General features: G+C 38.1%; 1 protein-coding gene across 4 annotated transcripts in view; it reads left to right on the forward strand.

Annotated features, from left to right (window-relative positions):
* LOC102195024 (nck-associated protein 5) overlaps positions 1-4721 on the forward strand; it is a 100058-nt gene extending 95337 nt beyond the window's left edge. For all 4 annotated transcript variants that reach the window (XM_005736805.1, XM_005736806.1, XM_005736807.1 and 1 more), the window contains one exon: positions 3774-4721. In XM_005736805.1, the coding sequence (XP_005736862.1) occupies positions 3774-3775 (2 nt within the window). In that variant the 3' untranslated portion in view covers positions 3776-4721. The remainder of the gene's footprint in view (positions 1-3773) is intronic.
* Positions 4722-19055: the final 14334 nt, after the last annotated feature.

Consider the following 19055-nt stretch of genomic DNA (forward strand, 5'->3'; position numbering starts at 1 on the left):
GTAAAATTAACTCTACTTTTGCAAGAAGACTTTTAACACTTTTGAATTTGCTGTGTAAGAACACAGAGGGAAAAACACAGCATAGTGAGGATGCAATGCAACAAAGGGCAAAGGAAAACACAGGGCTTAAATGCACAGGCAAGACGACAAGAGGACCAGAAATCGCGAGACAAAGAAAGTGACATTGGGCAAGGACTATCAAAATAAAACAGGAAGCATGACATCACATAGACGCAGACTTGACATGGAAACAGACAGCCTCTGGAACAGAGGGAATACAAAAGCATTAGACTTGGGACACAGGGAAACATGGGAACAAAGACTAACCACAGGCTGAGATAAACACTAAGGGAGAGAGGACTACGATCCCTGAAAACTAAAGAAACCCAAAAACATGAACCTCAGTAATCAAAGAATATAATTCCATAAGTTGAAACACAAATACCGTGACAGACAGTATGTGCAGTTTAGACAGTCTGCACTTAAAGCTCATGGCTGAAATTCATATAACTGAAGCTTTAATATGTTTTTGCACACAGCTAGAATAACACATTTAAGTCAGTGTCTAAAAATATATGAATTTTTAACTGTATGCATATTTTACATGTAGTGAGATACACAGCTTATTATTATTTTCAGATTACCACCACCGAAATCCAGTGAACCAACTAAATTCATCTATAAAACATGCACTGAACCATTAAAACACATGGCTTTTATGTGTAATGAACTTTGATCTGTAGCCTTGGAAAATGCAAAATTATGAACCCTCCAACTGCCGGGGTCACAAGGACTTTTAAGGACTAAAAACAGTGTCAGAGTTTGTTCTAAGTACTGAAAATTACATACTATTAAGTTGATTTTAACCCACTGAAAAGTTTTACTGGCAAGTTTCATTAAAGTTTCATACTTTTTCAGTTTTTATCCACCAAAATAAATGTGAACTCTTCTTTCGGGAGACTCGTCAGACACGTTCAAATGCTGCCTTTAAAACCTGTCACTGGAGCTGGCAGTTATAAAGACAGACCAAGGTTCAGTAATTTCACTTTTTCACACTGCACAAAAAAAAGACTAATAACTTTTTCTTTCAAACTACACTTTGCTTTCAAGCCCATTTTCATCCCCACTGAGCAGAAAGCACGCTTAATGGTAGCAACTGAACACATGACTAACACAAGTTTGCCAAACATCATTTGCATCTTCCTACACTACATTAACGCTGGCATTTACAACGGTTGTGTGTGTAGTAGTAGGTCGTGAGACGTGCCTGTGGGTTAAAAAATAGCCACAGGTTATGAGCAATCACAGCAAGATGCACATAAAGATTCATGAATACCTTTTTATTTATAGAAACACACTCATCGAAGTGTTTCACACTCCTCAGCAGCCCATTTCCAATATCTTTATGCAGCGATTACAGAGAAAAGGTTGAAAAATAACAGGAAAAACCAAAACAAGTCCAGAACAGTTTCTCAGTCCTCTTTAGTAATTATTCTGCAAGTATCTGGAAGTCTGCTGGAGGGATTAAGACCATTCTTTTAAAAGATGTTTCCTCATGTGTTGCCAGTAAAATTCCTCAGTAGTGTTTGGCTGTGTTAGGATCTAGTGACTATGAAGGCCATAAATGCTATTCACATCTTTTTCATCCTCATCAAATCATTCAACAAGCCCGTGTGCCATTTTGATGGGGGATCTGATGACCAGGTGCACCACTTTATGTAAGGCCCCATAGTGTGTTTGGCCCTTGTCGCCTTCGTCACACAAACTGAGACAATGACCCACATTGTGGTGTTGGTTCAAAAATTCATAAGTTAACACTGCAGGAGTGTCACTTTTATCCAGTGACTGTGAGAAAAGCAGTGAAGGCTTTCATGATATGTCAATAATTCCAAAGAAAGCAGGTGGAGGTAAAATAACTTGTTTGGAAAGCCAACAAAAAAGTTGAAATTTAGCTGAGTTATGGCAGAAAAGGCACATGTCCTCCAGCTGTTATCATGATAGCAGACAAAAAATAGCTTTGCTATCATGTCACAGGTATTGCTGGGCAATGAAACATTCCAGTTCAGTAGATTTATTTGGCACATGTGACTGCCTTAACAAGTGGACCTGAACTATGATGGCATCACATTGTAAGGGTCAGGGATTCAGGTTTTTCCTATTGATTTTTCACCCACCTTTATATTCCTTGAATCAGACTAGTTGTCAGTTTTGTTTCAGACTATGTGTGGAACACGTCAGGAACACTCATCAACATGCAGTGACGGATGTTACTGTTTTATCTTTGCCCAATGGGATCAGATCACAGTTGTCCTATTTCAATTTAAACCACATTTTATCCCAGATACATCTTATGTTACCATAATTTAAGGTGCTTAGGAATCAGTGACAAGACCTGCTGACATTTTTTTTTTGTGTGAAATTAATTCTCTGTATGCAGCTGCAATTGAGGAACATAAAGTGGAACCGTAAGGCAATGTTCACTCCTCAGCCACTTTATAACCAGCAAGTAAAGTCAATGCAAAAGATCTACCATGTACTTTTATGCCCTTTACCGTATACAAAATAAACCAAACCCCACTCTTTATAGAAAAAAGCACACTGAGCTACACAAGCAAACACAAATTATAGCCTGTCCACAAATATATGAAATTGTGGCTCAGAATTAAAATAGCAAGTACAAAGCTTCAGTTTAGTTGCAGATGAAGTTGCTGTGCTGGTGGACATGGCTCAGCCCAGCTCTCAAAAAAATGCTTATAAAAAGTCACAACCTCAACTTCTATAAAACCGTGAATATCCATAAAAGTTGCTTTATGTACCTCAGAGTGTGAGATCACTTAAAATCACAGGAAAGAGACTGATAAAGAGGTAGTGTCTGCGAAAAAAGCTGAAATTACAGTGGATCTCTGTGGGGCAGTTTAATGGCAGTCCTCTTACTCCAACGAGTCTGCTGGCTTTGAGGAAGAATTTTCATACTTTTTAGAGATAAAAGGATCCTTGTTAAGTAAAAAGTGTGAGCTCAGCAGGAGGCTAGAAATACAAACTTTCAAAGGACTGTTTTTGCTTTTCACAGTCCACACTGTGGGCTCCAGAAATACTATGCAAAACAAAATAGTATTTAAAATTGTTTAACTTTTTTATCCTTTCATTAATAATAAATAGATCAATAAATAATAAAAAATAAATTAAAGCGCATGACAGTAAACCGTTAAGTCATTTTCCCTGCTGTAAATTCGTACTTTTGTTTACTTTTTTTTGCGTATCGTTCTTTTTTCTTTCTTTTTTTGCAGGTATTGCTTATATATTTGTAAACTTATTTATTTCTCTACCCTCTTTTTACAGTTTTACATTTTAATGCATTTCTGTATCAATGTGCAAAAGAAGAGGCTCTTATTGAGTCAATTTATTGGTTGATCAATAAAGTTTTATTAATAACTCTTTTTTTATTTTTCCATTCAAATGTAAATTCAAATGCCAAATGTGTAACAATAAATGCAGATATTTATTGATGCTATTATTTTGGTAACAGTTTATCATTTTTTACAATTATTTATTTATTAGTTTTTGATTTTGGCAGACCCTGCTCTCTATAATTTTTCCCCAAAGAAAGCCTGTGAGCTGATTAATCATCTTTAAAGGCATTTCTTAAATATTCCATTATATTATTATTATTAATCACAGTTTGGGCTTCTCCTTTAAACTAGTCTCATTTTGGATATTGTTTGTATGGTTCAGAGATCCACTATCTCACTCTGCTCCACCCCTTCTCTTTTTAGAGTTTCTGAAGCTGGATGAGTCAACTTGAAGAGAGAAATCATGCGACTGGGTGGACTTATCGCCGAGCCACACATGGAGGACCTCCAAATCCCACAGTTTGGATTCTGTGTCCGGATGAAATGCTCAGAAGTGGGACAAAAAGCCAGCTTGGCATTGTTAGGCTTCCACCTCTGCTCAGTGTAGCGTTAAGATACCGAGAAGCCTTTCAGGTGTAGCAATGAACTGTCTGGCAGCCATTTTGGAGGTCTGCATCTTGTTTGGCATCAGCTGTGAGCAGCTGATTGTATTTATCTGCAACAGACTTTTCTTCACAGAAAAACAGGTTTTTTTTTCTTGAAAAAAAGTTTAAAATGTACATTTAGCATGTTTAGCATAAAAGCTACTGTAGCATTAAAAGAGCTACCTATAATCTCAAAATATTCTAATTGTGGGTGTGATCACGGACTATAAAACACAATGGACATAGCTATGATTAGTCACCCACTGGTTACCAAAATCCTGTATTTGAAACTTCAAGTGCAGCAAATTCATTGTCACCATCTTAACATTCTCAAATCTTAAAAACCTATCATACATTTGAAAAATAAAAATAATTAAAAATAGACGGAACCCATAAACTCATCAGAAAAGCACCTACTAAAGTCATAAATCAATGGAGAGGAGTTAACATGAGTCAGAACTAAATTAAAGGGGTTCTTCCCACTGTCTTTCATACACGCAAGTCTGAGGAGTCGCCCCCTGCTGGCTACGAGAAAGAATGCAGGTTTAACGTACTTCCACGTTGGTTTCATGTTTCCAAGCTGAAAGTTACATTGATAAAGTAGAGCTCATGTTAGTAACAAGCAGCTGTTTTTCACATATTAAAGCTTACTTGTTAAGCTTATTTAAAGTGGTCATGAAACGCTGCACATATAAAGGCAAATTTACACATGGAGCCCTGCTCTCAAAAACTGACATAGATGTAAAACTGTCTGTGAAGCTTGATTTAAGAATTAAGTGCTTAGAGTTAAAGTTTTAAAAACATGTTTATGCCATCTTCTGTTAGTACGGAACATTATGTCACCAGCTTGGCTAGTTGCTGCTAACAGCGACCCTGATAAGGACAAGCGGAAGAAAATAGATGGATATACTGTCTGCTTTCACTCTCTATTTCTTAAGCAATAAGTGATTATTTTTTGTTTGACTGTCTGCATTAACACAGGAAAATCCACCTGTTAGCTGTAATTTTTGGGTTTGTAAAGCACTTTTTTGAGACCAGCAGACCAGACCGCTTGGTACACTCAGTCAGACATGGAAAAATCAGAGTTTCTGACTCCAGCTTGTTGGTCCAGTGAACCACCTGACTCAAACAGGCACTCCTCCACACTGTCCTCATTTCTAAAGTGCTTTACAAACCTGAACATTACAGCTAACGGGTAGGTTTTTCTGTGTCAGTGCAGCTTGCCAATCAGCTACGTAAGAAATAGAAAGTGAAAGTGGACAGTATATACTTGGTTTTAACATAAAGCTCATTGTTGCACCCATGGGTAGCACAAAAGTGACCCCCTTAGATTGATTTTTATTGTTCGTGTCCTTATTTTTTCCACATTTATTGGTTCTGTACTGGTTAGCTAACATAAACTAATGTAAGTCTGTTGACCACAACCAACCAACCAAGTGGCATAATGTTCCCAGTGGCACTAAACACGTTTTTAAAACTTTTACTTTAAGCTTTTATTTCTTAAATTCAGCTTCACAGGCAGTTTTACATCTATATCAGTTTTTGAGAGCAGGGCTGGTGGTATAAATTAGCCTTTATACATGTAGTGTTTCATGTCCACTTTAAAATGGACCTGACAAAACCATTTCCGTTATTTTAGTCTACATACAGCATTCATTCACAACAGGGATCTACCAATTTTGATAATTTTGGAAGTCTAACTGCATGTAGCATCAATGCAGCCCACAGAGACTGTGATTAGCATTTTCCATACTGTTGTTTCCTCCTATGCATTTCCAGTTTCTGTTTCTTCTGTTCCCATTTTTAAAATTGACCAGATGAGAAATTTGGAGAGAAACGCCGCTCATAGACTATGCCATAGGCTCTACATGGATTCAAAGCAGATGTGCAACAAATCTGTCTGTACTGTTAAATTCAGCTTTTCTCCACAACATTTCTGGATTTGGACGCTGTAGCTCGAGGGAGCCATGCTAACCGTCACTGTTGAGCTTCAGCAAAACTTAAGAGGATTGAATACCGGGTGAGTCATGTAGGCTGTGACAAACAAACATAAGCGTTTCACCTGCAGACCTCCATAATGGCACTGGCTGTCTCTCCTTAAAGGTCATGTAGCCACATTTATTTACATTTCTCAGCCATGTGTGAACATTTTATTAAAGGTTTAAGATTTAAGTCTGCTCCAGACAAAATGACGATCTAAGCTAGGATACATACGTAATATATTTTCCCATGGGCCCACCAAAACTCGAGATTACAGTGTTATCCTATGTACAGCACTACCTACTGATTGCCATTTACCTGACTGAGTAATGTGATTCTCTAAAGTGTGCGCTAACTACTTTTTATTGTCACTGTGTTAATATCCACTTGCATGCACTCAGCCTCTATAATTTACTCTGATCCCAGTGATGCTTCATATGGCCTGTTTTATTACAAGAAGTTAAAAAAAAAAAAGCTTAAATATTATTTCACATACTCCGACACTGTTTTGTAGGTAAATGTTGCACGTTTCATTTTGAATTCAAACTCCTCACATGTGAGCTGCTTTTTGTGCGTTTCCACAGCTATGACATCAGGACAAAGCAATGAGTTTTGCATGTAATCTTAGAGTGGTAACGCACTCAGTTGTCAGCATGCTAGCTCAGGGAAATTTATTGTCTCTGGTTGAAGCTGTGGATTAAACTTTAATACGTACAGCTTTCATTAAAGCATGTGAAGAGATCCAACAGGGGAGGATTCACATGTACACGTTTCTGTCACAGCAACAAAAGACCAGTTACGTCTTTTTTGCTGGACTGAACTCTTCCATTGCTTTGCTCATATTTAAGGTAAACTAAAGAACTTGTAAATATATTGAGAACTTCAGCTCTTTGGACATCCTGTTTTATGGGGCACTTGTAAAGTAGTCCAGAACAGGGGAAGCTCTATGAAGCTAATGGTGAAGGACATTTACATTTTTAGGCTCCAGCAGAACATCTTTATTTCTGGACTAATTCAAGAGACCCTCTCTAGTTTTTACAAGAAATATAGTAGAACAGCTTCTTAGCTTAAGCAAATCAAAGCCAAGAGTTCCACCACTGAGTTTGGGAATGTAGAACGTTGCCACAGTTAAGATGCGCTTCAGCCAGAATCACGTACACGTGAATCCTCTCTTTCCTGGACTTAATATTTTCCGCGTCACAGTTTGCACGTTTTATCTCTTTAAGAAGTACACTGTGTCCTCTTTTGTGTTACAAATATGACTAGCTCACTGTTTGGTGTTATTTTTTTAATAAAGTGACTCAGATATCTGGCAGCAATTCAAGGGTTGCACTTTTCTAAAATTTTCAAGGCAAGCAAAAGTACAGAGACCCCCCCTTATTTTTACTAACTCGAGAGCATCCCTTGTGGAAATCAACAGTGTGACAGTTTTCAATTACACGGCAAGTTTTTTAGTCAAACTTTTCGCAACTTATCAAAAGCTAACAGTTCTACCACTTTCTTTTCAGAAAGTAGAAGAACTCTAAAGTCACATACACGTGAATCCTCTTTCGTGTCTTGATCTTTCCCGATTGCCACTTCTTTTCTGCACATTTATCTGTAAGATATCTGAGTCTCTGTCTTTAAGAAGTACACCGTGTCCTTTAATCTGCTGTTTTTGGTGTTCCGAATGCATCCCGGCACATTTGACGATTTTAACCCACCCGTCCCCCTGAACTTTTATCGTTATTTATCATGTGTAGATATTTGCCGAGATGCATCTTTTCACACTATCAGTAAGAAACTGATTGCATATACAGAACATGAATGCACCTGAATCTACATATCAGACTCATCAAGGTGATGATAGCCATATTCTTTTCACATGATGTATAGCTACAAAGCACCGCACATTATCATCAGTATTAACTGTATTTACCTCTTCTTTGTTGATGGTAATATTTGTAAAAATGCAGCAGTAGCAAAACATTTATATGTGTAATAAATATGTAGCGTGAGACGAGGATCAGGGAACAGATTGGCTGCACTGATACGGGTAGATGAAGCATGGCGTCTGTGTTTTTAAAACAGCTCACATCACGAAGAGCGTCACTCTCACAAGGGTTGTATTTTTCTAGCATTTACTCCGATGTCCTGTATTTGTACCTTGCACTGATGAGTGTATTTTGCCATTTATTAGCACTTGTTGTCACTCACTATCACAGTAACTCTCCTCCTAAATGTCTTTATATTTCCAGAATCCAAATAATAACAGTGATGTTCTTGTGTCATCTTATCAGTACAAACTGAGAGTTGTTTATTACTGATATTCTTTGTTTATTGTCAGAGAAAAAATAAACGATTTCAGTACTGGGACGACATTAAGGACGTTGTTTGTGTGTTGTCATTGAATTGCTTTGGCTGGTAGAGAGGAATCTAGATAGATGGGCTACAAAATGAAGCCCAACCAGCTGATGGTGTTATACACAAGTCCAACATATCTAGGATGTCTTTGCATCAACTGGATTCCTAACATCAGCAATTGGAAGTCTGCATTTGGAAGTAATGGAGCAAATCATTTCAGCGTCCAAATTTGAGTCATACTGACAGTATAATTGTTAATTAAAAATGTCAACTGGTTAATTTTAAGCATTAACAGCTACTTGTTTAGGTCTTGGCATTTAAGGGTTATTGGGTTAGGTTTGGAGTAATTCTGGTTTGGGTTAAAATACATCGGTTTTCAAGCTCTTTTCTTGATGAGCATGTTGGTTCCTGCCCACTTTCCCTGGAAAAAATACATGCTTATTACATTAAATACATTTTCCACATTACTTACGAATTAGTCCTTTTACATGAAAAACTATTGTTTTTTTCATGACTATTTCACATTTTCTCATGAGACCCTGACAGACATGGGGAAGTCTACTGCCAGCTGAGGAATGAACTATGAGCTATTACGCTTATCAGTATTAGGCTACAGCTGTACAATTAGGACATTGGGGAGGCTGGCAGATTACAATGGTTAGTCCATTAAATTAAGATTTAGATTTGTGTAAGACTTTATTTCAGCTTTAGGCCTGGTGATGTGTAACGGTATGAATTATGTTGATTAATATTTTTTACTCTCTCAGAGCCCACAAGCTGGGGTTCAGTATTCAGGGTCATCATGTGATATGTGGTTAGGCAGACAATTTAAATGCATAAATACAAGGATAGAGAATTTGGATTTTTGGTAATTATTGGATGGGAAATTGCCATGTGAGATAAGATGTGGTGCTTTTTCAAACCAAGTTAGGGAAGTTAGCTTTTGCGGCTGATAGTTAATGAAACATAACTCGTATCATCAGTTACAATTTGTAAAAACTTGGCTTATAGATATGTAATGACATCTACTATTAACACATTCCGTATATGAAAATAGTAAGACAGAGCAGTTTGTAAAAAATTAAAGTATCTTTAGCCATCACCCTGTGTTCAAAGGAAGGAAGGCCCATGCACCACGATATCTGGAGTGTAAATGGTCCATGACTGCTAATCACAGTTATAGTGAACTGTTAATAATATTTTTGTGTTATTTCAAGGTATTGTGATTGTTTTAGAAGGTAACAGTGCCATGGCCTGTAATTTATACGGTTGTGGTCAGAGGTTTATGTGCACTCATACAATCGTTGGCATGAATGTCATGATAGTTTTGGATATTTAATTATTTCTTTGAACTGTTCTCTTTCTAGAGAGGAAATAGAGTACAGCAAACATCTTTAATGACTTAAAAAAAAACAAGAGTCGGGTGTACAACCTTGAATTTATTTAGGGTTTTCTCTTAACCACACATGGTCAAAAGTATACATACAGGATACATACATATATCAGAAATATGAGCCTCTTTTCAAGCTTTCTCTTGATGGTCATACTGGCTCCTGCTCACTTTTATGGACAAACACGTTATTCATTTCCTATTTAAATTCATTACTCACTTATTCCTGTCCCAATTCATGTATGGACAATTCATGTCCATGTACATGAAAAATGATTGTTTTTTTCACGACTATTTCACATGGGTAAGTAATGCCAGCAGAGGAATTAACTCTCTAAGCTATTACGCTTATCAGTATTAGACTGCAGCTGTATAATTAGGACATGGGAGAAGCTGACAGATTACAATGGTTATCCCATTAAACTAAGAGACAGTGAGACAGTTTTATTCTTTCAGCTTCAGCCCTGTTGGCGTTTAACGGTCTGAATCATGTTTTAGTATTTATTGTTAACTTTTAAAATATTAGTGTGTGCACAAATTTGATGTGTGGTAAACAGAGATGGGCAGTAACGCGTTACTTTTTTCAAGTAATGAGTAAAGTAAGGGATTACTATTGCAAAAAAGGTAATTAGATTACTGTTACTTTCCCGTAAGCACACTGCGTTACTAAAGCTGTGATTTCTTTGCGGGAGTGTCTCATGACAATGACGTAAGCGAGTGCGACGTTGGTGGCAACAGCTGTGTGCAGATCAACAATGGATAATATATCGAGTGCGGGAGAGAGTATGAGCGTGCAGCATTTAACGCGTGGAAGTACTGACCTTACTTTGAGTTTGATTCCGTAAAAAGTGACAAAAACATTAGCATCCGCTGTACAGTGTACAGTACAGAAGAAAACGTTTTACAGCGAAAAAAAACCCCAAACCTCCGAGCGAGCACCGAGTGCGCTGCCACGGAATCTTCCACTGACCGCTGCGACACACCTGCACCAGGGCAAACATCCGCCTGCCCTGCTCCTGCTATACAGCTGAAAATAGAGCAACAGGACTGAGTCTTTGATTTTATTTATTTTCTGCTGTGTTTCACTTGCATTTATTTGAAAGAGTGAGTGTAAACACAAAAACCTATTTTATTTTATGTGCTGGAATGTGCAGAAAATAGGTTTAAATGTTAAACTAATTTCTTCCAGACAGAGAATGTTGTATATAATTACATTTTTGCTTGATGCATGAAGTTAAAAAAATAAAACTAATAAAACAAGTTTTAAAAAGAGACTTTTCCATTTGATTACATTTTGTATGATGGATTATGCAGAAAAAGTAGAACTGGGCTGAAAGATCTATGGCTTTATTACGTATTCAGGTTGTAAATCATGTTTTTAAAAAGTAACTAATTACTTTTTGAAAATAAGTAATCAGTAAAGTAACTGGATTACTTTTGGGGGAAGAAATCAATAATTAGTTACTGATTACTTTTTTCAAGTAACTTGACCAACACTGGTGGTAAACAAGTCCTTACAAGTGTTCTGTTTAGGATCACGTATTAATCCTTATAGAACAATAACACTGATTTAAAATTGCTTGCGAATTTCGTTTTTCAGGGTTACACCTGAAGTTACCTGGATAAGTGTGACCGGTGTGGTTCTGCGTTGTGTCTGACGATAAAAGGTAAAAGAAAGAAAGACCTCCAAATAAATAGCTTGCCCACTCCAGCTCCTATGACCAAATACAAACAGTGGGGAAGAGGGTTAGCTCAATCCACCACAACTTCCAAGCTAGCAAGAATTATCTATTCATGTTAGCATTCACGTTCCCTAGAACACATATGTGGCACACACATACTACACATTTATAGCATCTAACAAAAAACAGGCATAATGATGACAATAATTGAACTAAAATTACAATCAGAAACATCAGGGTGGCTAAATATGAATTATATGTGTGTTTTACAGTGTTGGAAAGAAATGACACCAACCTCTCCCACAGGGGAATTGTAGAAAAGGGGAGAAGCAAAAGAGGTACACTGTATTTATAGGGTTGCACCAAAGAAGAACAACAATGAGGAGGGGCTCTAACTGATAATGAACATAACTACAGGCTTGGAGGTCCTAAAAGTCAGGTATAAAAGGAACGGTTTGGAGGTTTACAACACATTTTGTGTTATTATGACAAGATGTGATTTATGACCCTGTTACATAAGCACCTAATCCTGTTTTGTAGCACAGGCTTCTGGTCTGGAGCAGAATGAATGTTCAGAATGAGATCCTCATGGCTCCTGGATAGTGTCCTCCTTTGCAACAGCTGTACAGTTGGTCTAAAGAACACAGGGCCACAAAATTTAAAAAAATTTAAAAAAGTTTGAAGTACATTAAACACAACCCAGTGATTTGTGACAACCATCATCATTATACCCACTGTCTCTGACTGAAGTACACCCTTATGGTGTCATTTATATCTCAGTGTTAACTCTGCTCTGTGTGTGGAAGCCCTGCAGAGGCAATTCAACCATCTGAGTCTAGCTTACTTTTCTAACTGTCTCACAACAACGGAAACAGTTTAAATATAAATTAATAATAAAAAGTAAACAGTTTGCAGAAAGCCAACCAACATGTCAGAGGCGCTGGAGCAGAGCTTCTCAAGCTGGGAGCAAATTCCTGCTGGGCATCCAAACACTGTGTTCACATGAAAATGAAAATAGAAAGTCAAATGAGGAATGATCCTTATCAAACTGGCATTTATATGTTTCTTAAATAAAGAGTACAGTACAGCTTATGATTAATAATGAACAGACACTTTTACTGCAACATATGGAGTTATGTTACACATGCAGCCTGCTTCAAAAATAATCCAGAGTTATCTCATTTTTCACAGCCACTCAGTTTATTGTATAGAAAGATGGTTGCTGTCATTATTAACTCCCCGCCTGGTTTCTAAGATTCAATTTTAGCATTTTGGCCACGTTGGGTGTTTCTGGAGCCTGGGAAATAGACTTGGATGAGAAGAAAAAGCGCTGAGTTTTCAACTAATGAATGCTAGACAGCTTGATACCAGCTGTCTCCATAAAACACTCAAAAGCAATAAATAAATCTTCGAATTTTTCTCAGCATGACAGGAGCACAGACTTCTTAACAGTCTGTTAGTACAAATAACTGCACAACAAGGTATATTATTCTTCTGATAACTGCATTAGAAATTATCCAAAAGGCACCGACAGCACAAACACAGTATAGAGATGATCCATTTATAGCCGCCTGTGTCAGGCCATGCCCCTGATTTTAAACCTTAATGACCTCCAAAAGGATCTGTCTATTATTAAGAAGAAACTGTCCATAGATATAAAATTATTAATAAAAAAATATTTTGTACAAGCTGCAAACATCCTGAGATGACTGTATTACTGATATAATGAGGCTTTGCAGAGATGTGACCACTAACCATTAAGTTGTTCGTCATTTTGCACATGTGACAATTGTGGTGACAGTGTAAGGTTGACATAAAAAAAAGGCCTGGGCTTAGAAACTGGTCTGCAACAATCTGGAAACTGCTAGCCAAGTGTGAAAAAAATAAGCAAAAGAAATTAGCATTTCATTAAAGTCCCAATCATGCAAGCCCACATACCTGCCAGTGACCCCCATCTGTTCCTACTCTCCAAGCTGCAGTGAAAGTGTGAAAAGTACAATGCAAACTTGAAATGGGAACTGTTTGCCTTCAAAGTAAAAGTTACACCTTTTAAAACATACAGGCTGTAGTGCTGTTTGAAGACAAACCTTTTACATTTCTGGTAGTAAAGCATTTCAATTTTTATTACCACTGGGCTAGCAGTTATCGGGTATTTGCCGACAGGTTTCTTCCTGTTAAAAGGGAGTTTTTCCTTCCCACTGTCACCAAGTGTTTGCTCAGAGGGGATTAGGATTCTGATTGCTGGGGTTTTCTCTGGAATATTATAAGGTTGCTGTTTTCATTTGGCATTTTAAAAATGCAATTTATTTGAGCTGAATGAGATTACATGAGAAATCCAAATCTAAAAACTGTGATAAAATGAGTGTTTCCAGCTGTCTACGGACTGTTTTAGCACTCAGGAATTATTTGAACCTCATTGTTCAAACTCTGGCTGAACAATGCGATCATCCACCACTAGAACGGAGCATGTCTATGAAAGGAAATAAGAAACGGCACAACAGGTTCCCTTTACTTCTTTTCTTTTAAAGATTTAGACTGAAACTGAAACCACTCTTATCAAAATTAATGTTGCCGCAGGACCATCATTATAAACACAATCATGCGTCTTGAGCTTTTGAAATCTGTTGGACTGACATTAAAGAGTCTTTTGATCTCGTCAAATCTTGAATCAAAGTTGCGATGAAGTCTTGACACAGTGCCTGACCTCTCAGCAGGACAGCGAGTAACTTCACAAAATGTTTCTGGCTTGTCTTTGATTAATATTAATGACACTGAACGGTTTGGCCCACATCATGTTTCCACAGAAATCTATTTTGTTAATACAAATTATGTGCATATAGCTGATGGGAGATGATGCTGGCATAAAAACGAAAACAGGAAAGTGCCTCAAATAAAACCATGCAGCCACCCCCACTCTGGCTGTGGGTAACATTTGGGTATTTGAGGTCTCAGGCCATCTGGTTTGGTTTATTCTCTGAACTCTAAATCCCTTTAACTCAAACCCAACACCTACAGCACACGGTGCCACCACACTGCTGCCTCATACTGTTCTCTGTCCAGTTTTCACGCTTTTAATCACACATTTTTAGTTTTTCTCCAACCAGGTGAGGAGATCCTGAGTCTTGGACAGAGCTATTATAGGAATCTTGTTCACAGCAGTGGAAATCTGCAGAAATCTGCAAAAGTATAACTATAAAGTATCAGGGGTGAGTCTAGAGTGGGGTGCTGCCACAACCAAGTAGGGTAGTACATTTACTTACACAAGTACTTCGCTTACGTACAGTTTTAAACATAGAATACTAATATTTTATTGTGTCATTTTGTCACTGCTGTTAATGTGAGGTTTTAAAAAATAAAAGTAAATTTCAAACTACCAAAAGTAAACAATAAAACACTAATGAGGTTAAAGTACTCAAGGGAACTAAATAACCATAAACTAAGAAGCAAAACGCTGCTTTCTGGTGCCGATGTGCTGTCTCTGTCTTTGCAGAAGATGTGGCAGAAAAATGTGTCATATTAAAGGTGTTAATAATTTTACATTGAATTTTGTCACAATTAAGGGTTGTGATGTGATGTCATTACTCATTTTTAACGTTTTCAAATGTTTTAATTATTATAGCAAATAAATGAACATCATATAATCAGATCCTGGTTGATAATCTCCTGATGTGTTGCACCATTATTCTTCTGTGGCTCTGACCACATGTGCTGATGAGATTGAGGAAATAATATTTCATAAAAGCCTTTAAAGTTGCCAAAGGAGTAACACCAGTGACAAAAAGGCGGTGCATGTGACAGATGTAAAAAGGAAGAAAAATAAAATAAATTTAAAAATATCTTGGCATCCCAAAATTGGACATTTCTGTAGAATAACCAGTCTTCTTAAATTGGTGCCATACGAGTATCTGCAAAAAATCTCAGATGAGTTTGAATCTCAGTGACCTCAGAGGGCAAGCTTTCTAAAAGTCTTGTGAATGCAATAGCTTGAGAACAAAGTGACAAAGGATTTTAAAATTGATATCATAGATTTATCTATTAGGAGGTTGAGCACTGGTGGCTGCCAGTATTTTTCTGCATGATAAATGCTGTTGTACTAAAAGAAAGGAATCTGTCCACATGACTCTTTGAGCTATAAATCTAAGAAATATTTACAGATAAATTACAGAAAGGTTTCCAGTAGCTCATTGCTCAGACTGTCCTGTAAAATATCAATTTCTGTGTAAAAAAATAACCACACACACAAAAGAAACAAAAAACAGGAAGATTTCTATAACTTAATTAGTTAATTGCTTTGGTGTAGCATGAATGGCCATGGTGGACATCTTTATTAGCAGGAAAACCTTTAAAGCTACAAAACGTATTAAACAGCTAATCTTGTTAAAATAAATGTAAAAATGTAATCAAAAAATGTTCCTTTTTCTTCTCAAAACTTCCAACCTTTGACCTGCATAAAACAGCAGAGTAAGAACACATTAGCATGTAGTAGGTTGTTTTGTAGTCCATTGTAGTTTCAGGATGGCAGACATCTAGCATCTCATTAAGAAGTTTAAATGCAGGCACACTCTTTCTCTTTCCTAAGTACTTCTTAAGTGTCCTTCACACTTTTCCTTGACCTCATGACATTTTCCATCAGAATCATGGAAAAGTGGTTAGGAAAAGGAAGTCAGAGAATAATTTTTTGGACTATTTGAATGTACCCAGAGTAACAGAAACTTAAAAACACGACACTGCTAAATCAGAAAATCACCGTCTTTTAACATGAATATTTGATTTAACCGTGCCAGCTGATTCTGAGCCTGTTCTTTCATTTAACTGTGTGATTGTTTTAGGAAAAAGCTGTGGGTTTTCCCAGCGATTGGCCTGAGCTGGAACTATGAAACAAACAGACTGGATTTAAAATCCTGTCCATGTGACTGCAGCATTTGTGGCTTAGTCGAGTCTGTTTGTCATTTTGAGCAGGTTCCCAGTTTACGTTCACACTTCTTCAGCACGTTACTTTTGAAACATGAACACGTGAGAAATATTTTGTGTTAGTGTCTCATTGCTCAGTTACCACATCTGTCAAGGGCGGTCCATTAGATCCAGAGTGGGGGGAATGTGAAGCTATAAAGCGTGGAGCCTGGTGCCAGCAGAGAAACTTAAAATATTGGACCTTCCCGCAGCTCAGGAAGCATCAAGGTTCTTGTAACCTTGCACGGTTTGAGCTGTCAGAGCGAATGTCCCAGCGTCTTCCTCTTTTTTGACATAATGATTTCCCTTTGATGCACAGCAACCAGTTTAATAACATTTCCCAAAGACACAAAAGTCTCATATTTCACAGGCAAATTGGGTTCATTTTGGACTTTTTGTTTTCTTGTGCTCTTAAGATGCTGACCACACTCTGCATGCACGCCGAGGGATCTTTTTTCCTGATCCGATGGCCAGTCATCTTTGATTAGTGTTGCTGTTTTAAAAGGCTCGGTGCATAATGGCTCCCAGTGTGCCATCAGTCATGTTAGGATACTCGGAAGCTGCCATAAAGAGAAACTAGAGCTGCAGCACACTTGGCTAAACTTACTGCTGATGCCTCAAATTTAGTGAAGTACAAGAAGTGGATGAATTTGAACTCATTTTTACTGATTCTGTTTAGGGACAGAGTTCCTGGGTGCAGCAGAGGGAATGCAGTCCTGCTGGCTCCATCGAGCGATGACCTTCAGCTCGCACTGTGGCATTTGAAATGGCTCGGGTGCCAAAACTTGCAGTTCTTCTGAGATTCACTTGAGACTGCAGCAGTGATTCCGTCCCCATAGACTCTTATGTTATGATAAACATGTTTACAGCCTGATACAAAGAACAGATTTGAGATTTGGGGGTAGTTTTCCGGTTTGATAACTCTATAGTGGATGAAATTTACTGCTGCTAGTCTGAAGACGAGGGGCTCGATGAACAAACCAACCACAAACCTGGAGGAGGAAACATGTGAGATGAAAGTCTGAGTATCTCTGCCTGTCGCCCCTGTAACCCACTAATGGCTTTTAAAATTTCTCCTCTTGAAATTTGGACCCATTTTTCAGCATTTCGACAGCTTGAACAGCTGCCCGTTATGCCTCTCCCTCTCACACCGGAGAGGTTTCACTTTAATTATCTACCTGGACGTCTCATTTCTGAGTAAAAACCTCCTTGGGTCGTCGCTGTAAATCTTCTCATTCCTTAAAGCGTAACTTAAATGACCGTCAGCTAATTTGAAGTTCGACCAAAGAAGGGATTCATAGCATTTAATTGTGTCTTAATGTGCAATTATCCAAGTTCCAATTAAGCAGATTAGCGCAGTAAATCACAAACAGCCTCTCAATGCATCACAGACACAGATTATAACGGGTTGATCGCACCGAACCTGAGTGAAACTGCTGGAGTTTAGACTAAGGATTGAAGCCTCCCTCCTCTGAGACCTGGAAACAGTGACAAAGCATGACCCGCCTTTGCTGCAGATCAGCAGTTTGCCCTCATCTGGGTTTGTTCTGCACTGAAATCCTCTTACTCCCCGTGCAGGTCTGTGCTCTCGGTGGACAGGTTGATACGAGGGCTAGTTCACCCACGTTTCAGCTAAATGTGAAATATTAGCCCACCATGTACGGCGCTCGGGAGACTGATTCATCTGTAGGATTTGTAAAAGAAAATCCAGACAGTTTTTACCACCCCAGAGTTCTGCAGACAGGCTTATTTGTCTTTGAAAAGCATCTGAAAGCTGCTTCGCCTGACCAATACTGAACCGGAGAGCTCCTCCGTTTACAGTTTTACAGTCTGTTCACAAAAACTGGAGCTCGCACGTTTAATCATCCAGGGTTTGTTCCCATCTTATGACACGTGAATAACAGCAGCAGTTTGTAGGAGCTCAGACAACTTACAGACCATTTTAAAACTTCATGTATGATTGTACCAAGATTAGTGGTGTCAAACACGTGGCCCGATGGTGCCATTTTATCATAGTTTGAATGAGGCTTTCCACAAACTGTACCCGTGACCTCCGACCTCTGATCCAGTGTTTGTGGATCATTTGCTGGGTCAAAGTCTGAAATGGAGCTAAAACTTTTGGCGAAGTGATTCCTATAAGTCACGAGATTAATAAATCTGAGTAGGGACTTTGGAGGTCAAAGCACTAAATCTGTGACACTTTATCGCCTCATTTCTGTTTAATAATGAGCCATAAATATGAGACTGTTGTTATTAGGAGCCATCAGAGGGATTTAAGGCAGCTGGAAGAGTGAAAACTTTAATTATTTATGTCAGTAAGTCGATGTTTGACTCCCGTGATGAATGAGACTGAACACAGGTGAGAAAATATCCACATACTACTAGTACTACTACTACTACTACTACTGTGAATAGTACTAACAATGAGAAGAAGCTGGTGAAGCAGAACTTTATTCCTGAGGTGGAAGAGGAGGGACAGTTGAAGAATACGAAGATGATGAGAAGTTTGTGAAGAAGAAAAAGGAGGAGTAGGAGACTGAGAAGGAGAAGGAGACAGGAGCTAAGAAGGAGACAAGAGATGACTAGGAAAAGGAAGAGGAGGAGAAGTGGCTGGTGAAGAACTTTGATCCAGAAGAGGAAAAGAAGAATTAGGTGGAAAAGAAGGAAAGGAAGAAAGAACCAGGAGGAGAAGACTAGGAGAATATAAATAGAGGAG

This window comes from Pundamilia nyererei, unplaced genomic scaffold (genome assembly GCF_000239375.1).
Source record: "Pundamilia nyererei isolate P.nyererei 1_Seehausen unplaced genomic scaffold, PunNye1.0 scaffold00071, whole genome shotgun sequence".
NCBI classification, from domain to species: domain Eukaryota; kingdom Metazoa; phylum Chordata; class Actinopteri; order Cichliformes; family Cichlidae; genus Pundamilia; species Pundamilia nyererei.